This window comes from Pezoporus wallicus, unplaced genomic scaffold (assembly GCF_028554395.1).
Source record: "Pezoporus wallicus isolate ANWC-B61680 ecotype Strahan unplaced genomic scaffold, APGP_CSIRO_Pwel_v1 contig_9913, whole genome shotgun sequence".
In the NCBI taxonomy this organism is placed as follows: Eukaryota; Metazoa; Chordata; class Aves; order Psittaciformes; family Psittacidae; genus Pezoporus; species Pezoporus wallicus.
The window spans coordinates 254,419-278,990 of NW_026640215.1; the positions used below are offsets into that span (position 1 = coordinate 254,419).

General features: G+C 55.5%; 2 protein-coding genes and 2 long non-coding RNA genes across 5 annotated transcripts; 3 read left to right on the forward strand and 1 right to left on the reverse strand.

The window, feature by feature from the left end:
• The first annotated feature begins 6 nt into the window (after positions 1 to 6).
• LOC130603965 (uncharacterized) lies at positions 7 to 802 on the forward strand. Its single transcript, XR_008973328.1, has 2 exons — positions 7 to 308; positions 609 to 802. It is a non-coding gene; the product is annotated as an uncharacterized LOC130603965 (long non-coding RNA).
• A 1,623-nt stretch (positions 803 to 2,425) lies between these two features.
• On the forward strand, positions 2,426 to 8,146 carry IDO2 (indoleamine 2,3-dioxygenase 2). 2 transcript variants are annotated; one of them, XM_057418116.1, is made up of 10 exons: positions 2,426 to 2,729; positions 3,202 to 3,297; positions 3,675 to 3,794; positions 3,959 to 4,077; positions 4,308 to 4,322; positions 4,741 to 4,840; positions 4,998 to 5,115; positions 5,549 to 5,600; positions 6,723 to 6,871; positions 7,401 to 8,146. In XM_057418116.1, exons 1-10 carry the CDS (start codon positions 2,631 to 2,633, stop codon positions 7,775 to 7,777), a joined length of 1,245 nt encoding a protein of 414 aa, XP_057274099.1. In that variant the 5' UTR covers positions 2,426 to 2,630; the 3' UTR covers positions 7,778 to 8,146. The 2 variants fall into 2 exon arrangements, with proteins under 2 accessions (XP_057274099.1, XP_057274100.1); XM_057418117.1 differs by having other exon boundaries at positions 2,613 to 2,729; positions 3,206 to 3,297.
• A 170-nt stretch (positions 8,147 to 8,316) lies between these two features.
• Positions 8,317 to 8,828, reverse strand: LOC130603966 (uncharacterized). Its single transcript, XR_008973329.1, has 3 exons — positions 8,696 to 8,828; positions 8,560 to 8,636; positions 8,317 to 8,379 (listed from the first exon to the last, which is right to left on the reverse strand). It is a non-coding gene; the product is annotated as an uncharacterized LOC130603966 (long non-coding RNA).
• Positions 8,829 to 23,333: 14,505 nt separating this feature from the next.
• On the forward strand, positions 23,334 to 23,851 carry TCIM (transcriptional and immune response regulator). The gene has a single exon (XM_057418132.1). It carries the CDS (start codon positions 23,405 to 23,407, stop codon positions 23,723 to 23,725), a length of 321 nt encoding a protein of 106 aa, XP_057274115.1. The 5' UTR covers positions 23,334 to 23,404; the 3' UTR covers positions 23,726 to 23,851.
• The last annotated feature ends 721 nt before the right edge of the window (positions 23,852 to 24,572 follow it).

Sequence of the window (24,572 nt, forward strand, 5' to 3'; positions counted from 1 at the left end):
GCAGGGCGAGGGTTCTCATGGGAAGAGAGAGATGATGGATTCCTGTTCTGGTAGTGGCTTGCCAGAGCCACTGGGGCTGGCTAGGCACATGCCTGGGTCCCATGTTGTGTCCCTGGGTGAGCTCAAGGAGGTTGTTTTGTTTCCTTGTGCCTCGATGGAGCAGATGAGGAGAGCGTGGGCTCCATGAAGATGTGTCTGTTTCTCATCTTCTGCTTCTTTCTGCCCATCACCCTGGCGCTCCTCCTCCTGTTGCTAAAGAGAAGCGGCCCAAGTTGCTGTCGCACCACGGAGGTGTTGGAGGATGACAAGTGAGTCTGTGCTCTGCACCAAAGGGTGTTGGGGTGACGGTGTGTAGGTGGCTGTAGGCAGCAGGAAAGCTGGAGCCTGGACAAGGACTCTCACTGTGCAGCACACCCAAGGTGGGAAGAGGTATTTAACCTCTTAGATGCAGCACTTGGGGACCTGGTTAGTGGTAGACTTGGCAGTGCTGCGTTACTGGTTGGACACAACGTCCCCGTGGCTCGTGGTGGGCCTGGCCCCCAAATGAGCTCCATGTGGGTCCATGTGGCTGGAGGTGGGTGCTGACCATAACGGTGCTTCCTCTCCAGCCTCAGGTTTCAGGACTCGGTCCACGGAGAGCAGGGCACGAGGGATGTCGCAGTGCAGCACGACGGAGGGAGATACATGTGGCATCAGTCTTGGCAGCCACGTAACCGCATCCTGGACAGTCCCCACTGTAAGCGGGTGTAGTGTGTCCGGTTGTTGTGGTTTTGGTTGTTCAACAAAAGCTGTTCCCAATCAATGAGGAGTTGTGTGGTTCCTGAGCTTCACTATGTACCAGAACAATGCCTGCATTGGGACCCTTCCAACCCATGGCATCTCCATCCCTTCCCACCCATCCATGGTGTCTCCATCCCTTCCCACCCATCCATGGTGTCTCCATCCCTTCCCACCCATCCATGCTGTCTCCATCCCTTCCCACCCATCCATGCTGTCTCCATCCCTTCCCACCCATCCATGCTGTCTCCATCCCTTCCCACCCATCCATGCTGTCTCCATCCCTTCCCACCCATCCATGCTGTCTCCATCCCTTCCCACCCATCCATGGCGTCTCCATCCCTTCCCACCCATCCATGGCGTCTCCATCCCTTCCCACCCATCCATGGTATCTCCATCCCTTCCCACCCATCCATGGTGTCTCCATCCCTTCCCACCCATCCATGGTATATCCATCCCTTCTCACCCATCCATGGTATCTCCATCCCTTCCCACCCATCCATGGTGTCTCCATCCCTTCCCACCCATCCATGGTGTCTCCATCCCTTCCCACCCATCCATGCTGTCTCCATTCCTTCCCACCCATCCATGGTATCTCCATCCCTTCCCACCCATCCATGGTGTCTCCATCCCTTCCCACCCATCCATGGAACCTCCAGCCCCAGCATGGGAAGCATTCAGTGCAGGCACCACTCCCGGTGCTCGTTTTCCCCCAGGAAGCCCCTGTTTGGGCAGGCCCTGCTCACAGCATCCTACCAAGCCCCCCTTGCATGGGGGGGGACCCACCAGGGTGCCCCAGTGACCCCCGACTGCAGGGCCCCTGCCTGGCTCCGACCCACAGGAAGAGCCTGGGGCGGATGCACCGGTCCCTGCCATGGGGCAGGCTCCTTCCCGCTGGCGTGGGGCCGGGTGGAGGAGGAAGCCTGAGTCATCGGAGCAGGAAATCCCCTCTCTCATCCCTTCCCTGCAGCCACAGCCCCTGGACAAGCACCCCATAGCCCTCACCATCACGCTGGGATGTGTGGGGTCGGGATGCCCACAGCACGGCACCGGTGTGCCATTGACCACTGGCAATTAAAAGCATCGTTACGGACTTTGATGGGGATTTGATGACAAATTTGATGCCAACTCAGCTCCTGTTCAGGTCAAAATGCCGATAAACCCTTGAGTGGCAAGAAATGTGGATTAGGGAGTTTCAGTCCTTGCTACACAGGGCTTTGGATGTGCAGCATCCACCCCATCAATTTATTTTGGCTATGCCAGGCATAGTGTTATTGTGAGCATCAGCATCAGGGTGAGGGTACAGGGAGGGCCTCCTGTATCACTCCTGTGGTGCTTGGTACCCGGGCATGTCACGTACCTGACAGGAGCTATGGCAGGTCCCAGAGCCACCAACCCAGGTCTGCCCTGCTCTGCCATGCCTAGTGCTGTGTTGGCTGTGGGTCTGTGCTGCACTGGTGCTGAGTGGATGGTCTCTGCGTCTTGCCTGGTTCCTGCACACAGGACATAAGTTTGGCATTGCCAGGACGCGGGGGTACAATGCAGCATCCCTGAGCACCCCAGGTCACCTCGATGCAGCCTCCCATGAGAGCCTGGAGCATCCCTGCAGCTCCAAGGGGAGGTGCTGGGGAGAGCCAGCTCCCATCCCCGAGCCTTCCCCATAGGTGGATGCCCACGGGGCTGGAGATCAGTGTTTGCTCTATGACAGCCCCTTATCAGCAACCTTTAACCGTGTTTGCTCGGCCCCTCCGGCCATTGGGCTCTGGCTCCCTCCGGGACAAGGAGCGCTGGCTCAGCACATACCGGGAGCGCGGCAGGCACCAGGAGCCAGGTCGCATCCTGACCCTGCAGTGATGGAGCCCGGCGACGGCTCGGAGGAGCCCCCATTGCCTCTGGCACTGGCGAGGTTTCAGCTCTCCGAGGAATACGGTTCCCTGCTTCCCGAGCCTCTGGTAGGACGCGGCCCAGGAGCAGAGGGGTTGGTGGTGGCTGTCGGGTTTGGTTTCAGTTTGATGCTACTTTAACCCACTTGATAAACAGCAGTGGGGAAGGCACGGTTTCATAGGGTATCTACAAGGGATTAGCAAGAGGCACAGGGGAGAGGAGAAGGGGCTTTGCAACCCACTCTGGCCTTGGCTTCCAGGGTGAAGAGAGTGCTCAGCCCCCAGGGAAAGCCCTTTTCCAGCACGTTTTCCGTGCTGAAAGCGGTGCCATTTATCACCGGGTTTACTTCACAGCAGGGAGCGCTCAGGGACAGGCAGACGCTTGTTTATCATCCCTTAACCGCGATCACAAGGGCTGCTGTTACAAGCGGGGGAAGCAGACACAAGCCATTAACTGCAATGGCTGAGGCTGGATGGATGCTGGGGGGTGGATGCAGGCGCACGGTGCATTAAGTGTCCTCCTTCTCCCCTCTTTACCAAGACAGAGCTGCCGGCACCCTACGGTCCATGGATGGAGATTGCCCACGACCTGCCTCAGCTGATCACGAGCCATGGGCTCCGCTCACGAGTTCACCAGGTACCTTTATCCTTCCCATCCCTGAAGCTCTCCCAAGCCTTGCTCTGACACAGCAGTATCCGCACTGCAAAAGCGCATGGAAAAGCAAAGCCGTGTCCTTAGCAAGGGCACAGCCAGACAAGGACTAATGCCACCCAAGAGCAATGCATCAGCATTGATGGTGGATCCCTGGGCTCATCCCAGCTGAGGAGCACAAGGCTTTATGGTCCATGGTCCAGCTGGACCCATGCAAAAGGAGAAGGATGCCTTCATAAGTGAAATGCTGTGATTTATTGTCCGTGTTCGCAGACCAGAAGTAGGGAATCAATAGCATCCTGGGCAAGGGAGGTGGGATGGAAGCTGGATGGATTGGCACTAGCAGGGTCTGTCCTTGGCAGATGCCACAGCTGAGCACCCGGCACCTCCATGGGCACAAGGAGCTGCACTTGGCACATCTGGTGCTCAGCTTCATCACCATGGGCTACCTCTGGCAGGAGGGCGAGGAGGGCACCGTGAAGGTAAAAACATCGTGGAGCAAGTTCACCTCCTCCTTGGGGTCTGGAGGCAGCTCCCCTGGGACTCATCCTATGGGAGCAAAGCCCCTTTCCTGAGCGTGACCCCATAGACTGGCACCATTCACCTGACAGTGACTTCTTCTTCTCCTGTGTTTTATGCCCTTCAGGTCCTGCCCCAAAACCTTGCTGTCCCCTTCTGGGAGGTCTCACAGGCTCTGGGCCTCCCTCCCATCCTCAGCCACGCAGACATTGTGTTGGCCAACTGGAGGAGGAAGAACCCCAATGGGTAAAGAGACAGCAGTGGTGACTCTGAGCAGGGCCCATCCAGCACAATGGATCCCAAACTATTCCTGTTCCATCAGACCCCAATGAAACCCACCATTGTGGGGCCTGCCTTGGACCAATGAGCCCCTCTGTGCTTTCCCCCCCCAGAACACAGCCCATTGCTGATTCTAACATCTCTCTTTCTCTCTCCTTCCCTTGTATGTTTGCTGGCAATAACAAAAATGCCTTCAGGCCTCTGGAAATCGAGTAAGTATTTAAGATGCTTATTTATTTTCAGGTGGTATTAGTTTTGTTTGGCTTGGCTTGGCTCTCCAGCACTGCAGGGCTCTCCTCTCTCTTGATGTATGAGCACAACAAAACCAGCTCAGCCTCATTGGCACGCAAATGCTACTGCAACAACAGCAAAGTGCCATGGCTGCGGCTGAGCCTCGCTGTCCTGGGCCAGCCTCATAGCCCAGTGAGTGCATGGAGAGGGTCCTGCATCCCTTAGAACCACAGCAGCCCCTTTCCTCTTGGGCTCTGGGCCAGCTCTGCCCTGCCCAGGGTGCAGGCAAGAGGCTCTGTGGCTGGGGAAGGTTTGGTTCCAAGGCTCAGTGGGTTTTGGGGTGTGCAGGGAACCCCTGAGAAGCATCTTCCTGATTCCCCCCATCCTTGGCTGCTGCAGCAACCTGGACACCATCATTGCATTGCCTGGGGGAGAGAGCCTGAGAGGCTTCATCCTCGTCACCCTCCTGGTTGAGAAGGCGGCTGTGCCAGGGTTTAAGGTAGAGCATCATTGTCCCTTTGATGGGGGTACCATCCCCTGCACCCTTGCTCGTGGGCTGTGGGCATGGGCAGAGCTGGTATCGGGTACCCAGAGCCGCTGTGCTCTGACATCCCGGCCCCTCATCACGTTGTGTTCTCCTTTCTCTGCTCCCCAAGGCAATTGTGGAGGCTGTTCGTGCTGTGCTGCAGCTGGATGAGGAGACCCTGCACAGAGCACTGCAGGAGATGGCAGGGGCCATCCGGGACATGAGCAAGGCTTTGAAACGGATGCATGGTAACAGCATCGTTGGGTGGAGGGCAGCTCGTGTCCCACAGTGAGGTGGGACCCATCAGCTGATGGATTGGAGCTAGTGCTTGGTCCATAAAGCATCTCTGGAGGGATGGAGCGGGAAGAGGTAGGAAGAACCTGGTGCAGCTCAGTGATCCCAGTGTGATGCACAGGCCCTGAGCACCCAAACTGCTCCAGGGTAAAAGTGTGGGGTGTTTTGGGGCTCCAAGCACTGATGCTGTGCTGCACACTGCGGTACCCAAGGAGCCAGGGTACCCAGCCACCAAGGGCACCAGCACCACGCCAGGTCCTTCTCTGAGCACAGATTCAGTTCACCTTGGCTGTGACAGGAGGGACACGGCCACACGGGAACCACTGGTGCATGGGGAACGAATGGCCTTTTGCTTGCACTAACATCTATGACCTGGTTCCCTCCTAGACCATGTGGATCCAGCAGTGTTCTACTCCGTGATCCGCATCTTTCTCTCTGGGTAAGTAAAACAACCCCCCACAAACACTAGGAAAGATCATTTGGGCAAGGCAGAACCATGACTGTGTGCCTGGAGCTGTGTGTTTGTCATCCCTCCTCTTCCCTGCGGGGCTGCGAGCATCCTTCCCAAGGGGTTTCTATTCTTATTTCTCTTCAGCATATCTCAGCATTCCTAAATCAAAAGGCTCCATGCATCCGGCTTAGGTTTCTCTCATATTTTATCCCAGCTGACCTTGTCTTGATGGCCATCGGCCTGGAACAACATGCCTTTTAAATTCCCTTCTGCTTAGAAGAGCTTCCCACTAGTAAAGATTACTATAAATACAGCCCGGGGAGAGCTAAAAATACGCTGGTATTTGATAATGAATCTATTTTCTCTGCAGTTTGGGCCAAACCTGCTCCAGCACTCACACAGCCCTAGCAGCCAGCACCGAAAGCCTCATGAAACGGGTGCATTCTTCAGAAGGTCAAGAGATATTTTTGTGCCAGGCACGTTATCTCTGTGAAATCAGAACTCCCCCTTTCCATCCGTGAGCAAGCGCTGGTCCATGCACGGAGCTGGGTGCAAGGGCTGCGGGTTGATGCGTGCACCGGTCTCTGGGCTTGCTGAGGATGAGCAGCTTGAGGAGAGGGAGGGAGCCACGCTACAGGCTGGTTCTCTGCTGTCTTTAAGGGCACTGTCTCAGCAGTAACGAGGAATAACCCCAAAGGGGGTCAGGGGAGCGTTTTGGGTGACTCCGCCGCAGGGGCAACCGGCTTCTCCCAATGGCCACTGGGATCTCAAGGCGTTAATGTCAAGTGCCATTATTGCCCCTCTGCTCCTGCACACCCAGCTCTGCACATGGGTCAAAGCCATGCGTGGCATCCCATAGAACAATCCCTAGCTCCTACTCGAGGGATAATTGAGGATTCCTCCCTATGCCCATGACCTTATGGTGCACCTCAGTAGCGTTTGCTTCCCAAGTGCATCTCCCATTTGAGGACGAGGCTGAGCGAGGAGGAAGAGGAGATCCATGGCTGGGTTAGGAAGGTTCTGTTCCATGTTACCAGCTCAGGGTCTCTGCTTGCAGCCCCTCCATCCCATTCTCTGCTCCCTGCCTCACTGCTGTGTCTTCCTGCTCAGCTGGAAGGATAACCCGGCCATGCCGGATGGGCTGATATACGAAGGGGTATCCGATGAGCCCATGGAGTACTCGGGAGGGAGCGCGGCGCAGAGCACCATCCTTCACGCCTTTGATGAGCTCCTGGGCATTCGCCACAGCGACGAGAGCGGTAAGACACCCACTTCTCCTTTTTCCTAAGGGAATAAAGGGTGAGGGAAGAACCAAGGCAGAGCGATTCCCATCTCGCCCTCGCATTGCCTGGCTCTGCCCAGTTTGTTAGGGAGGAAGCCTATAACCGAGGCTCTGGCAGCACTTCCTTGCTGCTATAAATTCCCAGCTGGCCCAGCCTCTGCTTTCTGTGTGTCAGCTTTATACTGAGGTTATAGACGGGTACCGAGACGAGGGAGCAGAGCATCCTCAGCTCACCCGTTCACACCTCATCGCTTTAGTCCATCCCATAGGATACGTTTATCAGAAGTTAGCAAACCCATTCTAACAGCAAAAAACGAACCCCCAAACAACCCAAACCCAAAGGCTGAGAGCAAGGCCTAAACTCTACCTTTTAGGCTTAAAACCAACTTCAATGGAGCGTTGGCCTAATATGGGTCTTCTTTCTCAAGTAGTTGGCCATGCAGGCTGGGGGCTGAGTGTCAGGGTGCTTCAACCCACTGATTCCTCCCTTTGCCGGTGCCTTGCAGCCGCCTTCCTGCACAGGATGAGGGGCTACATGCCCCCGCCACACAGAGCCTTCGTGGAGGAGATCCACCGCGCCCCATCCCTGAAGCAGCGGGTGCTCTCCTCCGGGGACACGCGGCTCCATGCGGCTTTCAACCAGTGCGTGTCCGCGCTGGCGGACTTCAGGTCCCACCACATCGCCATCGTCACCAAGTACATCAGCATCGCGGCGGCCAAGGCCAAGGCCAAGGCTGGGCGGGCAGAGCAGGGCACCGAGGCTGGCTCCTCCACAGGGAAGCCCCCGTCCGCACTGGAGGCCAAAGGGACCGGTGGGTCCCACATCTTCAGCTTCCTGAAGAGCATCAGGGACACGACGAGGGAAGGGATGATAAGTGCCTGACTTGCCATGGGGTTTGCACTGTGCAGGAGGCCACACCTCTGCAGCACCTGAGCCACAAGTCCAACCACAGGGACCTTCACCCAAACCTCCTCCAGCAGCACCCTTCCTGCTTGTGCACGTCTGGGACGTGTGGAACATGCTCTGGGTTGTTGAGGGAGGAAAGCACCGCTGTTGGGGACCCCCAGAAGGCACGCAGTGAGTGCAGCATCCTTCCAGGGCACCGCGATGGGCACAGCATCCTTCCACAGCACTGCGATGGGCACAGCATCCTTCCAGGGCACCGCGATGGGCACAGCATCCTTCCACAGCACTGCAATGGGCAGAGCATCCTTCCAGGGCACTGCAATGGGCACAGCACCAGGATGGGTGCAGCATCCTTCCATGGCACCAGAATAGGCACAGCATCCTTCTACAGCACCACGATGGGCACAGCATCTTTCCATGGCAATGGCACGGGCACAGCATCCTTCCACAGCACTGCAATGGGCAGAGCATCCTTCCAGGGCACTGCAATGGGCACAGCACCAGGGTGGGTGCAGCATCCTTCCATGGCACCAGAATAGGCACAGCATCCTTCTACAGCACCACGATGGGCACAGCATCTTTCCATGGCAATGGCACGGGCACAGCATCCTTCCACAGCACTGCAATGGGCAGAGCATCCTTCCAGGGCAAAGCAATGGGCACAGCACCGGGATGGGCGCAGCATCCTTCCACGGCACCAGGATGGGCGCAGCATCCTTCCATGGCACCAGGATGGGCACAGCATCTTTCCACAGCACCATGATGGGCACAGCATCCTTCCATGGCACCAGGATGGGCACAGCATCCTTCCACAGCACCATGATGGGCACAGCATCTTTCCATGGCAATGGCACGGGCACAGCATCTTTCCACAGCACCGGGATGGCACAACACCCATCCATGGCAATGGCATGGGCACAGCATCCCTTCAATGCACCAGGATCAGCACAACACCCCCCCCACAGCACCGGGAAGAGCCGTGTCCATCCAAGCCCTGCTTGCTGCACCGCACCAGGCTCTCTCCCCCCCCGGAACCCTTGGGGTTACACGGACTAATAAATAAAGCAGCGCTTCCCCCCCGCCCCGAGCCGTGCTGCGAGCCCCGTGTCTGTCGCCAAGCCGCGGCCCATCGCGACATCCCAGCGCTTCCCCATCGCGAGGTGGCGGCAGAAACCCGCTTTTGGCTGTGCCGCAGCCGGGATGCTGGAGCAAGGTTTGGGGGACGGGGTGGGGGGGGTTAGGGCAGATCAAACAGCGCACCCGTCGGGGTTTATGGGGGGCTGAGGGGCCTCCCGCTGCCTTTGGCACCCAAACACGGCTCCTCTCCCCCCACCAACCGGCCGTGGCATTGCGACACCCGGACGTGATGCTGTTGGGGTCCCAAAAGACGGGGGCAGCCCTCAAGGCATTCAGTTCCCATCGACCCTTTCAGCCTGATCGCGATAGATGGGGCCGGTAACGACAAGCGGTGCCGTCTGCATCCCGGCCGCTGGATGGGAGCCGGGGTTTCACCGTCACTTGTGTCTGCACAAGGCAGTTCTGTCTGTTCCCGGTTCGAACAAGAGGCAGAGACCTTGCGTAGCTGCTGCGTCTGCTGCGGGAGCGCAGGGAGGTGCTGCTGCCAAACGCAGCTCCCCAGCCACGGGGGTGATGCTGAAGTCCCTCAAGCCCTGCAATATTTGGGTGCTCACAGGCTTTGCTTTCTTACATCCCGACGAGGAGCAGCGGGTTGTGGCAGGGGACATGGGGACACATGGTTTTCCCCAAGGGAATAAACCACCCGTAGTCCTCACTAGGTATCTGCAGCAGACCAACACCAGCCTGCTGCCTAATAGAGGGGCTCATGGAGACACCATGAAGCCAGAGCAGCAAAACCTCACGGCGCTGGGATGGTTGGGCAGGTCTGTTCCAAGAACAGGGTTAAATCCTTTCCTATAATGCCAGGTGCCCTTTATAGTGTGAGCACTCCCCCAGATGCCTTGGAAGCGGCATGTTGAGGGAAACAAAGCCATATGCCACCGTGTTTTGCCTGCCTGGGTTTTGCTGGCGCGGCTGCCGGAGACTGGGTTTCACACCCAATCAGTGCCGAGGTGCAAAAATAGCTTTGGCAGTGCCAAAAGAGAGTCAAGGTCCTTTGAAATGAGACTTTGTTCCCATAAGGGCAACAAAAAGCTCGGCTCGAAGCATTGAAGCTCCCTGGTGAATTCTAGTCCGTGCCCTCTTTAGAGGTCCAGGCTTAAAGCTGGGGCTTAGGAGATGGTATCTTCAGTAAAAGACCTATGGGAAGGTGGCAGCACCTTTAAATCTCAGCCTGGCAGCCCTCATTGTGCTCATATCTTCATTTCTGACCAGCTGCTGCATGTTTGATGTGGGGAATATTTCATTCCGATGCTTGGCTTGGTCTGTTACATTTCAGCTTGGAAGGGAAAAGGGAAGGAGAAACTGCTCCAGCTAAATGGAAACCACCCCTGGGGCTCGCAGGGCCCTTCCCCTGCCCAGCCCAGCACAATCACAGCGATGCTCCAGCTCTGGGGCAAGCAAGGTGCCCCAAAAGCTGCCCAGCCCATGGTGGTCCCAGGTTGGGAACCTACACAACAAGGGCTCGCCCCATCTGAGCTCCCTTTCCCAAATGCTTTGTTAGGGACAGCACATGCGTCGATCACATTCAGCTCCTTTAAAATCAGGTTCCAGGAGGATCCTGCGGCACTCCCGCACTAGACAGGGATGCACAGGGATGCACAGACCCTTCCTGCAGGATGGGGCAGCTTTGCTTTCTCTCTGTCCCCAAATCACTGCCATCTCCTATTGCTCACAGGACACAGAGAGCTAAGGTCTCGGGTGCTTCATGATTGCTTTTAGGTCATTTAAGCCTGTGCCTAAAAAGGCCACAACAGCAAGACCCCTGCAATGGGATGAGCCCATTTCTGCCCCTCTTCACTAACGTGGGTGCTTTTACAGCAAGGAGAAACCAGCAAAAGGACGGAACCCCCCCCCTCCGAGCACAGCAGGCAGGGAACTGATGCAAGACCAAGCGGGATGTCACAACCCTCGGCCCCAACAGCAGCCACAGAGCCACCCACAAGGAAACTCTCTTATCACTGCAAACAGAGGCCGGGCCCTGCAGCGCTGATGTCCACGTTTCCATTGTGAAGCTGCAGCTCGGGAGCCGCCCCGGGGACATGCTCCAAGCTCTTGACTCCTTGTTACCCCTTTTATTAAGGGGAGATTCCCCTGTGGGGTCTGCGAGCGGGACAAATCAGTGCTTGCAGTTCCTAAGATGCCATCCCGGCCGCGGCTCCGCTCCCCAGGACATCGCTCAGCCCAGACTCCTGCTTCCACTTTTGTCCCCGTGGCTGTTTGGGATGGAACGAGAACACAAACATTTGGATTCCAGACACTTCCCAACCCCGACCTTATTTATCATACTTGGCTCGGCTCCTGGAACCAGGGCCAGAAGAGGCCCTGCACAATTTATGTTATTTAACAGGCTGTGCATAGATCAATCTTGCTCTTCCCCTCCAGCCATGGGTTTCCCTCTGTGGTTTGCTGCACACTCATTATGTCCGTCAATATCCAAGTAATTAAAATCCCCCATTATCCGGGTCCTGGCTGCCTTATGAGCTCCTCATAAGCTATAAAACCTTTGATCATCAACCTTCCTTAAGTGCCCGGGAGGTCTGGAGCCTCATCTCAGCATCCCCTGGCTGCTGTTACATCCCTGAAGGTCCCACTGAAGCTGCCGCCTGCCATTCCGCTCCTCGCCTTCCCATCCTGTGCCAGGATTGCTCATTTTTATTCCCATCTTTCTCTGTCTGCTGGCAACCGCCAGCTCCTGCCTTGCTCACAAGGCTGGGACCTGCTGCATTCCTGGGGTGTCACATCCCAGATTGAACCCCATTGGCACGCCCGCGATGGATGCGTACCCGCGGTGACAGCATCCTTACAGGTGTGTCTCCAAGTTGGGTCTCCTCTCCTGCCCAGCTGGGCCACACGTCTCAAAGCAAGGTATTAATAACAGCCAAGTTTGCTTTGCAGTTCCCCCTTGGGAGGGATGGGAGGGCACAGAAAATACATCACCTTCTGGTGCTGCCCGAGACCCGATGCTGTATCAGGTCCATGCCCTGAGCACTGTATCTCTGACCACAGCCTGGCTTTATCTCTGCCTGGGGAATTACTCACCTTGGCAGGACTGACTGCAGTCTAGATATGATTAAAGGACATGACTCAAGCCCCGAAGTGCTAATTACAGCACAGAAGGAGGAGGAGGAGAGGAGCTGCTAAATTACACCTAATATGGAAAATGAATTGGGAACAGATTGAAAAGCCATCGCTGCGGGGATGCTGAACCCGGGGCTGTCCCAGCCTGGGGACACACCAGATGCAGCATCCTGGAGCAGCCACAGGCCTCCTCCCATCCTTGTTCTGCACTTGGCATCATGCTGCTCTCCTTGCTGTCACTCCATTCTGCACCCTCTTTGCCCCAGCACCCCTGGGACCCGCCACCCACATCCCAACAGCAGCCTGTGAGCAAGCCTCGGAGGAGCCTGGCTATGGAAGATGGGTTGGTTTCTGCTCCCTGGGGGACCTCTGGGTTTCTGCTGTGCTTTAGCATCCCAGCCTCACCACAGCAGCAACCTCTGCCCATCTGCTGAGGGCTCTGCTGCATCCATGCAGGCTGCAGTCGCACTCCCCTCACCTCCCCTCGCTGAGCCCTGTGCCTGCACTGCACCAATGTGATGATGCTGGGGTGAAGTGACAGCAGGGACATGCCCGGGGCTGTCACACACGCTTGGCTCCATCTCCCAGCACCTCCCATTTCTGCCTGCTAAAAGGGCTAAACCAGCCCAAAGCCGGTGCCAGGCAAACTCTGCTCCTACTCTCCCATGGAAATGGGAAACGGGATCGCGTTCAAGGGAAACACCCCATGGGGAGGATGCCCAGAGGCTGCTTTGGGCAAAGGGCTTTATTTCAAGCCCTGATGATGATTTCCAGCCAGTGCTGATACACCATTGCCCTCATGGGTTCAATTCCCCCTTTGGCCTGCAGTGAAGCAGGGGAGATGCAGGGTCTCTGCGTGCCTGTGGCCAAGCAGCTCTTGGGCTGGTGACATCCAGAGGGGAGGTACCAAAGCCCACAGACTTCACTGGGGCCAGGGCTGTCTCTTTCTGGGTGTACTTGGACGCAGCACAGCAGGTTCCTGGTTTATGAGGATGCTTTGGAGCAATCTGAATAATGAATACAGTGAAGAAAGTGCATTATTGTGAAATAGAGGTTTTCCCATTGCCTGCATGTGTAATACGTGCATCAGGAACAACGGGTGCTGGCTGGGGGGCAGTAAACCAACATTGCTTCCCTTTAGCTCACCTCTCACTCCAGCTCCATCGGGTTTCATAGCATCCCAGCCTGGTTTGGGGTGGAAAGGACCTTCAAGCTCATCCGGTTCCAACCCCTGCCACTAGAGCAGGGTGCTCCAAGCCCTGATCACTGCCAGGGATGGAGCATATGAGGGCTCAGTGGGGGGGGTGCCATCAGAGCAGGGATCACTGGTGCCACACATCCACCCCAGTGCCTGTTTGCAGAGTTACTCACTGCACTGGAGGCTGCTGCACCGGGCAAACAAGGACAAACACCCCCCTCGGCAATGGGGCAGGGGCAGGAGCCCTGGGCGATGCCTCAAGGGCTCTGTCAAACCCATTCCTTAGGGAAAGAGAAAGGGATTCAAAGGCAAGGCCCCGCTATTATTGCAGTAAGAGGCTGCCTCACGCTGGGCTCTGCTGCTAAATATATTCCGTGTTTACTGTAGGCAAGAGCAGTGGGAAGCCTTCCGAAACGGCACTGGGGTTGCTCCAATTCTTTTCAGCAATCAATCCCGCCCGGCTTGAGCCGTTTTTATCCTGACACGAATGGAAACTATTCCCCTGGTCTCATTTCTACTGATGAAAGACATTTCCTCAACAGAGAGGAGCCCCACCGCCCAGGGAAGTCATCCCCAAGGGAAAGCATTCCGAGGGGATGCGGGGCACAGCTCGCAGTGGGGTGCCCCGCAGGCAGACGGGGCCAGTCAGGACACGGCCCCATGGGGTCAGGAGCCCCATAACAAGGCTGTTATCATGCTTTTGCTTCCCGATGAATTTGTTGAACAAGAGACTTGGAATTTACCCTCATGCTGGCCAAAGGCAGCAAGGCTGGAGGCTGCTGTTGCTGGATGCAGGCAGTGATTTGTCGGTGGGGATGAGGCCCTGGAGCAACGGGGATGGTGGTGCATGGATAAGGGGTGCTGGTGAGCACAAGGGTGAGGGCTCAGGTCCCTCCTCTCCTCTCTTCATCAGCTGTTGCTGTGATGAGAGGGGCCTGTGGAGGGGCTGGTTTTGGGGTCAGATTGGCTGGATTTCGTTTACTTTCCCCATCAGTTTTCCCTAAACAGCAGTTGGGAAACGCTCCTTCCATGAACCTCCTCGGGGCCGGAACTGACTCAGCTTTGTGCACGAGGAGGGCTCTGGAGACAGCTCAGCAGCTCTGTAACTTAATGTCACACTCGTCACTGTTTACTGACTGACAGACAACCCATTTCGTTTGCATTTGTGCCTCACGTCAGCATGGCGTGCCCAGAGCTCCCTCTGCATCCCTGCTGCACCCCTGAGGCATCCCTGCAGCACCCCTGCAGCACCCCTGCAGCATCCCTACTGCATCCCCGCTTCATCCCTGCAGCACCCCTGCAGCATCCTTGCTGCATCCCCACTTCATCCCTGAGGCATCTCTTCTGCATCCCCACTTCATCCCTGCAGCATCCCCGCTTCATCCCTGCTACATCCCTACAGCACCCCTGCAGCATCCCTACTGCATCCCCACTTCATCCCTGAGGCATCCTTTCTGCATCCCCATTTCATCCCTGCAGCATCCCTACTGCAACCCTACTGCATCCCTGCTTCATCCCTGCTACATCCCCACAGCACCCCTGCAGCATCCCTACTGCATCCCTGCCGCATCCCTGCAGCATCCCTGCTGCATGAAGCTGCCTGAAGCAACAGCCACTCATGGGGTCAGCAGCACCATTCAAGCAGCACTTTGGCATTTCAAGAGCAGCAGTGACCACCGCCGTGCACAATAACACCCAAACCTTGAAACCTGGAACCTCCTTTCCCCCTTTTCCCTGTGCGCTGCAGGGACAGGACCTGCTGCTCCCCAAAACACAGGGCATTGCTCAGCTCTTCCTCATTGGTGTCTTCTTGGAGCAAAAGGGAGCAGCTCGGAGCAATCCAGGCTCCCAAGTGCATTCAGACCAGCAGCCCACAGCCCACACTAGGGCTGTTTTACCCAGTGTTCTCCATCTAAATGCTCCTTTCATGCACGTGGTGCTGCAGCACGCCAGTGTGCTGGTGAGGCCATGGAATGCCCTGTCACACAGGAAGACTGAGGATGCCATTTGTCTTTCAGGGCTCCTTATGTAAGACAGCAAAGAGGGATAGGGGACACGGCTGGAAGCAGCATCAGGGCTACCCACCACCTCTAAACCACCTCATGCACTGACTGGGGGATCCGTGTGCTGATCCAGCCAACACTGATGCTGGGAAGCAGTGACTTGGAAGAACTGGAGAAGGGAACAGCCTCAGACTGAGCACAACCTACATGAAGAAGTGTATCTAAAAGGACAGATAAGACCCAATACATGGCTAGGAGGCTTTATCACCCCAGGCTGAAAGGGTGGTTGGTACCAGTGCTGGCTACTGCTTCACTCCAGTCTCAGACAGACCTCCTGAGGGGCAGATTTCTCTCTTCAGGCTGGAATAAAGACAAATCTGATTTACTTCTCCCAGTCAAATGCCAACTTCTTCAACAACACGGCTGGTTTCTAGCTCAAAACCCAGCCTCTGATGGATCAGAGCTGATGCTCTCGTCCTGATGCTCTGGCAACAGACACTGCTTGTACCATTTGCTGCTCAGCCAGGTTTCTTCCCAAGGGGCTGCAAAGCACTTTTACCATACCCGCCTGCATCCACACAGCAGCATCTCTCTCCCCTGTCTTCCCCTCCTACACAGAGCCCTTATAAACTGACAGTTCTAAACCGGTCCTTTTCTGTTTGAGCCGCCTGCATAAATAACCCCATGCAGACAGGGCGAAGCATCATAAACCAGCGCTGACACTTGACAGGGATTCAAGGGCACATCTCGAGAACAAAGGCAAGGCTCCCTTGTAAACAAGGCATCAGTCACTTAGATTGCACCAATTAGGCAATGTGATTGCTGGAAGCATCTAGAAGGCATCACTGCAAGAGCTAAACATGGTCCTCGGGGGCTTCCCACACTGCGGCCGTATGGAGGTCTGTGTCCTGGGGTGCTCTCATGGATACAGGGATCATGGGAGCTGCCCTGGCTCTGCCTGGCACCGGCCTCGGCTGGGCTGGTGATGCCAGCCTGGTGCCCCAAGGTGCCAGCCTCGCCTCTGTGCTGAGATAGGGTTTACAGCCCTGTTATTGCTCCCTGGAGCGGGAGCTGACGTGTGCTGGGCACAGCCACCACAGGCAGGAGGACAGAAACCTGCATAACCTCACCAACACTCACAGCAGCCCTGGAACAGCCCCTGATGGGCTCCAGCAGCCGCAGTGGTCACAGACCCATGCAATGACCATGCAGCACAACTCCCGTCCCCTCCAAGAGCAGCAGAACACATCAGCCCCTGCTGCACAACACTGGAGGGGTCTGCAGCAAGGTCTCAGCAAAACCAACCCTAAAATCCCCTATGGAGTCCCCATCCCTGTGATTCTGATGCTGATGCTGCTATGGGCAGGGACCTGCAGAGGGTTTGGGTTGGGGTGATAGGAGGAGGATGGCAGAAAGTGCTTTTCTAGCAGGCACAATGCAAGAGCTGCCGGGCCACAGGGGAGGGTGATGGGAGGCAAACGCCATCTGTTTTCTCCAAGGAGCTCCTTTGTTGGTGGAGGAGTGAAGTACGAGGCCGATAACGCCGCAGTTTCAGGCTAAGCTCGCACCTGATTCACCTCAGGGCTGAGTTCCTGATCAACCTCCACTGGGTGTTTCCCTCAGCTCCCAGTCGCAGCTGGTTTCTCCCAGTGCTACTCAGCTGCATAACCCCAAAGCCTGACCCAAACCTGCTCCCAAAGCCACGCTGCTCCTCCACAAGACACCAGCCCCAGCCTTGCACCCCGTTGCCAAGCCCAGAATCTCCTCTGCACCGTCACAGCCCTCACCAGGTAGGGCAGGTTGGCAGCTTAACACCCCCTTAGATCCCTTCGTTGCCTGGCTGCTGCCCATTGCCACCACTCTACCTCCAGCCTGGCTGTGGCAGCATCCCACTCCCAGCATTGCATCTCACACATCTGGCTTCCAGCACTGCCATGTTATCTTGCACATCTGGCTTCCAGCATTGCCATGCCATCTCACACAGCTGGCTTCCAGCACTGCCATGCCATCTCACACATCTGGCTTCCAGCATTGCCCTGCCATCTCACACATCTGGCTTCCAGCATTGCCGTGTCGTCTCACACATCTGGCTTCCAGCATTGCCGTGTCGTCTCACACATCTGGCTTCCAGCACTGCCATGCTATCTCGCACATCTGGCTTCCAGCATTGCCATGCCGTCTCGCACATCTGGCTTCCAGCATTGCCATGCCATCTCACACAGCTGTCTTCCAGCATTGCCATGCCATCTCACACAGCTGGCTTCCAGCATTTCCATGCCATCTCACACATCTGGCTTCCAGCACTGCCATGCCATCTTGCACATCTGGTTTCCAGCATTGCCATGCCATCTCGCACATCTGGCTTCCAGCATTGCCATGCCATCTCACACACATTGCTGTGCCTTCACACACCTGGCTCCTGGCATTGCCATGCCATCTCACACATCTGGCTTCCAGCACTGCCATGCCATCTTGCACATCTGGTTTCCAGCATTGCCATGCCATCTCGCACATCTGGCTTCCAGCATTGCCATGCCATCTCACACATCTGGCTCCTGGCATTGCTGTGCTGGCATTGCCATCATCACACATCTGCTCCTGGCTTCTTCCAGCATTGCCATGCCATCTCACACATCTGGCTTCCAGCATTTCCATGCCATCTCACACATCTGGCTTCTGTCATTGCCATGCCATCTCACACATCTGGCTTCTAGCATTGCCATGCCATCTCACACAGCTGGCTTCCAGCATTGCCATGCCATCTCACACAGCTGGCTTCCAGCATTGCCATGCCATCTCACACAGCTGGCTTCCAGCATTGCCATGCCATCTCACACATCTGGCTTCCATCATTGCCATGCCATCTCACACATCTGGCTCCTGGCATTGCTGTGCCATCTCACACACCTGGCTCCTGGCATTGCCATGCCATCCCACACATCTGGCTCCTGGCATTGCCATGCCATCTCACACAGCTGGCTCCTGGCATTGCCATGCCATCTCACACAGCTGGCTTCCAGCATTGCCATGCCATCTCACACATCTGGCTTCCAGCACTGCCATGCCATCTTGCACATCTGGTTTCCAGCATTGCCATGCCATCTCGCACATCTGGCTTCCAGCATTGCCATGCCATCTCACACATCTGGCTCCTGGCATTGCCATGCCATCCCACACATCTGGCTCCTGGCATTGCCATGCCATCTCGCACAGCTGGCTTCCAGCATTGCCATGCCATCTCACACATCTGGCTCTGGAGATACAACCCTGGGCTGCAGCCATGTCTCTGGAGCACTGGGGGCACCCAGGCCCCCCCAGAACAGAGCAGTCCAAAGCACACATCCTGCCTGCCACCCCTGCACAGCAGAGGAAGCGGCTCAGCAGAGATTAGAGCCTTAATGAGGGGGGCACTGGAGCATGGGACGTGTGTCTGGTACTGTCGCCCGTGGGCTGGGCTGTGACAATGGCCTGAGCCAGCGCCGCGTCCCAGCCCCAAGGCAGGATTTCCCGTGAGCCCGTCCCCTCGGCAGCAGACAATGCGGTGTCTGACAAGGGGAGACGGCTCTGCCTTCGCCCTGCTCTGGCGAGGGGGACTTGGGGGACTTCAGGAAGATCCAACAGGAAATTCAGCACAGAAAGAAAGGGTGGTTCGCGCTCGGGAGTCTAAACTTTCCTCGCCGCGCTCAGTCTTGCTGACACAGGAGGAAGATGCTGGAGCCAGGCTATTAAAGTACTTTCCCTTGTAGCAGGGCACGGGGAGCTGGTCTGCAGACCGGTTTCATGCCAGAAGTCAACGTGTCCTCAGTCCAGCTTTGCTCAGTGCAGGGCTTCTTTAAAAGGCTTCTGCCTCTTCAAAGTGCCAGAAGTTTCTGTTTCTCCGGAGGCATGATTTACTTACTGTAACTGGCTATTCATTATGTCCTGCACTGCATTATTAACTTGGTGATCGTGCATTTAGCAGAGAATTTATGAGAAATGAGGAGACATCCATTATCAGTAACACCACAAACTTTACTCTTATATGGTGTCCGTGCAGAGCGCGATGCTCGGCTCCTGCAGGGCTCACCCATGGGCCCTGGGCAGCCTTGGCGCAGTCAGCTCAAGCCAGCCCAACCTGCACCCCTGCATTGACACCACGAAAAGCTGTTATTCCGTGCATGGCACCAGTTTGTTGGAGCAGCTGGGCTGCTGCTGGTTTATCCCTTATGTCATGGATGCACGGGTTAGGGTGAAGGAGATGAGCATGGGATGGAGGGAGCCCGATGGAGAGTGTGGCTATCAGGAGGTGCAAAAGATGCTCTTGCTCGCAGGAGGCCGCAGCACAGATTTATGCTGTGCAGAACACACCTGATAGAACAATGCCTGTCTTAGCATTGCCAGCATCTCATTTAGTTTTCATAGGTAGGATAAAGAACAGTATTCAATAGACACGGTGTACACTCTTTTTCCCTATTAGAAACTTTCCCGACGGAATTTAAGCAGCTGAATCATGTCTTCTGTTGTCTGGTTTTTAGGCAGGATCCTAAATCCACATGAGCAGGATGGTCTGAGAAATGCCTTTACCTTCCAGCAGCTGAGCTGCAGCAGAGCTGCCATTAAATCACATCCCCCTGTACAGCACATCCCCAGTGGGGACCATGGACAAGCCACAGGGAGCACACACGTGGCTGAGTTAAGCTCTGGGGTTGTGTAAGCAAAGGGCACAGCTTCCTGCCATGATGTGGGGGACGAGCGCTCCCAGATGCGCTGTTAAACAACCAACAACCACAGAAAAGCAAACCAGAACCCAGGTGGGGTCTGTGCAGACAGAGGCACAGGACACACAGTGGGCAGGATGGGGAGCTGGGGCCAGCACTGCCATTGGCATGACCTGGGTGTGCATCACAGGCTCCTGGGCATTTCAGAGCTAAAGAGCTAAACCATCATATATATATATATATATATATATATATAAGCAGTAATTTAACTTCTTTTCCTGTTCCAAACCCTTCCAAAGACTCAGTTTTAGGCTCTTTCACACACAGATGGGTATGTCTCTCTTAGCACCTATGCTCTCCTAGGGAACTGCTGTATCTCCTGATGCCAACGTGGTGTTACAAGCCCTGCAGGCTTAGGCAGGCTAGTGAAAGGAAAGCTATGTAAAACATGCCCCAGCAAAATGCAAAGACGTCCCGAATGACCTTCTTTGGAGTGATTTTGGACAGTTACATGAATGCAGACTATGCTCTCTGCAAGAGTTTGCTGGAAAGGCAGTGCCTGCCCCGGACTTCCCTCCACCTCCTGCTCTCAGGAATGGGGGCTTCCAAAAGCCCCTCACATGGTGTTTGTACCTGGTGGGGACCCTGCTTTACCTTCCCCTCTCCCATAACGGTGCAGTCGGGGTCCTGCAGCCCATAGCTCTGAGCCAGAGATGCCTCCAGGTCTATTTAACCCCACTTTGCATCACCAGCACGGCACAGGCACCATCCTCCCTGAATCTTCCCCCCAGCGACTGCAAGCTCTGACTGAGACCCTGAGGCTTGGCTTAGCCTATAACCTATCACAAGGGCTTCAGCTTCAAAGCCTGGAGCGCTCCAAACCCATCACATCACGAGAGGCAGAGCGCAGTTAGGGATGGGGCTGAGCTGCTCTGCGGAGACGGTGCGGGTAGGAATTAATCCTCCCGTTAATGTGTGAAATGGAGCAATTGCGTTTCTCAAAGCAATTATGCACTAATAGCAGGAGAGCGGTGATAGAAATCGCATCTTCTCTGAAGTTTTGCTCCGTTCCAACACATGAATAATTCCTCCTGGGCTTTACTGGAAGAGCAGCATTAAAAGAGCGATATAAACAAAAATTACTGGAAAAAACCCAGATGAGGGATGCTTCATCTCTCAGTCAGAGCTGAGCGCAACTAAATTTACACAAAGTGGGCACAGAAGCTTGAAGGGGCAAAGGCATTTGTCACTGCTCAGCACGAGATGAGCTCACGACAACACGCGTGCTTCATCTTGGCAGCTTTCTGATGTCTTCCTCCCAAAGCGTCGGCTTTCGACTCGGTTTCCATGGCAGATCCTTTCCTGAGCTCGTGTCTTCCACAAACGTGGCTAATTTATGCTCTCAGCCGTGCCTCCCTCCGCAAATACCTGCAGAAGGATCCCATGTGCAGTGGGAGCAGTGGGAAGCAGGCGCGTGTAAACGTGCCTCAGCTCCGGGTTGCAACCAGGGGAAACAAAGAAGGACTGGTTTTCTGCAGCCGCAGCAGCACGACTGATCTTAGAATCATCGAATCATGGAACGGGCTGGGTTGGAAAGGAGCTTGAGAGCATCCAGTTCCAACCCCTTGCCATGGGCAGGGATGCGTCGCACTAGACCGTGCCACCCAAGGCTCTGTCCAGCCTGGTCTTGAACACTGCCAGGGATGGAGCATTTAAGTAAAGAATTGCCTTATCTCCAACCTGAACTTCCCCTGTTTCAGTCTGAACCCATCACCTCTTATCCCAACCGGTCCTTGATGAAGAGTCCCTCTCCAGCATCCTTGTAGCCCCCTTCAGACACTGGAATGCTGGTATGAAGGTCATCTTCTGGCATTATTTTTTGCCCTAAATACTCAGAAATGGCATTATCTGCCCAGCAAAGTAAAGTACATCCAGCATTTCTGCAGCCATGCAGGCCTTCCCTTCCCACAGTGCTCCAGGCAGCACTTTGCAGCAGAGGACCACAATCCTTCCTTCCTACTACTCTCCCTTATATTTCAGGTTAACCATAAGGCTCTTTCCCAGAGCCACATCGAAACGATCCCATTTTCCGGGTGGATTTACAACTGCAAACAGCAACTGATGTGTAATCCACACAAATTCGGCAAGACTACAGCAAACTGAGAGGCTTTTAAGTCTTTCTGGCAGGAGGAGAATCGCAGGGGGTTGCAATGGGGTTGTTTATACACTAAAGCACGTAACAGGCAGCACAAACAGAAGGAATTCCACCAACCGGGTGATGCTACATGGGGTCTGCTCATCACTGCGGTCAGAGATCACCCCACAGCTCCCTGTATAGAAGGGAACCCCCTGGGCTGTGGGGACAGAGGCTATTTCTGGAGTTCCTCGCTGAGGATGAGTAACAGGGTCACCACCACCATCAATAAACAAGCAGCCGGTTTCCAAACAGTGCTTCTGCAGCATCCGGCTGCTTTTAAGCCATCAACCAGAATACACTTATCCCCGTATCCCTGCCTTCAAGTGGCTTTTGAGCCCACTGCTCTTTTGGGCCAGATTTAGTTGTGCCCGGTGGTACCACACTCCTAAGCCCAGCAGGAGCTGCACAGTCAGAGCCAGCCCAGTCCACATCATCACTGAGAGGGCATCATGGAGATCCTGGGTTGGAAGGGACCCATAGGGACCATCAAGTCCAACCCCTAAAACTAATCCATATTAAGAGTGAGACCTCCCAGCCTGAGAGCTTGGCACTGGGCAAGGGAGGTGTGGGGAGCACTAACTCTATGGGAGCAGAGGAACTGCATGGGTGGGCTGGAAACTGAAGACAACGGATACCCAAGGCAGGAGCAGGGCTTGGTGCAGAGATTTACCCCAGTGAGAGCATGGCCATGTGGGGTGTAACATCCCTGGAAGTCACCTCAGAGGACATTATGGATCCGCTGCCTCCAATACACCCCTTGCCAACTAGAAGATACAGGACTGAACAGGAGCTGCATCATCTGGGAAGCAGCAGAAAGCATCCCGTGCCTGGGCCTAAGCAGGTTTTGTTCTGCTGTGTAGACAGAGACACAGACAAGCGTTCATCTGCATGCACTGGCTCGCAGCTATCACCTCCTGTTAGTGCTGCAAGAGCTTTAACTGTTTATGATGTACCCTGCAGGCAGCGCAGCAAAGGGCCGGGAGCAGAGTGTGTTCTGAAGGAGTCCCTCGGTCTGAAGCCGCACAAACCCTGCTCAAAGGAAAACCATTCCCATTGCAGAACGCTCCAGGAGTGTTTTCCCTTCGGCTGCGGGACAGCGGCGAGTTGGCAATTCAACTGTTAAACTCGCCTATGACCAGGCGGTGTTGACATCAGCGTGAGCTCATCGCTGTAACTTGAGCCTCGGGCTTTCTCCTCCTGCCTGCCTTTAAATACAGGTCCTGGGAGCCAGCACGGCTCGCATCGACCCAGCGACCCAACCGGGAGCAAACCCGGCTGCACCGCACGTAGATGAAAGCGAAGAGAAGCCCCAGAGCCGCAGCCATGTCCACATCCCTGCGCGTGAGCCCCTCGGTGCACGGGTACCGCTTCGACACAGCCCTGCGCAAGAAAGCCGTGGCCAACATCTTCGAGAGCGTCAACCAAGAGTCCCTGCAGAAACTCTTCAGGAATTCCGGGGACAAGAAGGCGGAGGAAAGAGCCAAAATCATCCTCGCCACCGACCAGGACTTGGAGGAGAAAACGAGAGCGCTAATGGCGCTAAAGCAGAGGAGGAAAGACAAGCTGCTCCAGTTCCTGACGCTTCGGAAGTACTCCATTAAAGTCCACTGAGCAGAAATGGAGGAGAACGCTTCAGGACGGGACTGTTTGTGAGCTCCCATCGCGCACGCAAGCTGCTGCGGGACAGGGGATGTGACAGCAGGGCTGCAGCCACCGCGCACGCAGCAGCAGCAGCAGCGGTGGCTCCAAAGGGATGGCAGCGGCCGTGGGGCACTGCATGGTCCCACACGAGGGTCCCGACCCATCCCGCGTGCCTGGGTGCGACTCGAGACCTTCCCATGGGCTCGGTGTTTCCCAGCCTTTGCCTTTCCAGACTGGTTTCCTTAAAGGCTGAGCCCTGGCAGGGCTGGGATGGAGGCTCTGGAGACCCATCAGCTGCTGATCATGGATCACCCAGTGCACTGGATGGGTGCAGCAGGGAACGCTCTAAACACACTGCGCATCTGATCCTTCTCTTTCTCCAGCAGTAGAAATGTTTGCACAGAAGCAATAATAATGACATGGTTTCCCTGAATTTACTGTGAAGCTCCTTAATATTTTGTTCACTTCCCATTAACACCAAGAACCTAAATAGCATAACTACAGTTCTTATGTGTGTAGATTACAGTATCTGTTAGGCGAGTGCTTCATGGTAATGTTTTGTGACACCGTTATTATATTGACTATAATTTATTGCTTACAGCAATGTGAAATGTAATAAATTAAGAAGTAAATCTCAACTCGCTTGTCTGAAATGCTCAATTCTGCTGGAGGAGTGGGGTTTATATGGTTTTTGGTCAGTTCATACGGAGCAGACAACATGCACATCTCCTTGACTCCCCAAAGGCTGCTCTCTGAGCCTGCAGCCCCCCCCCCCCCAGCATCAGTGAATACCAGGTGCAGCTCCATCAGCAGCACC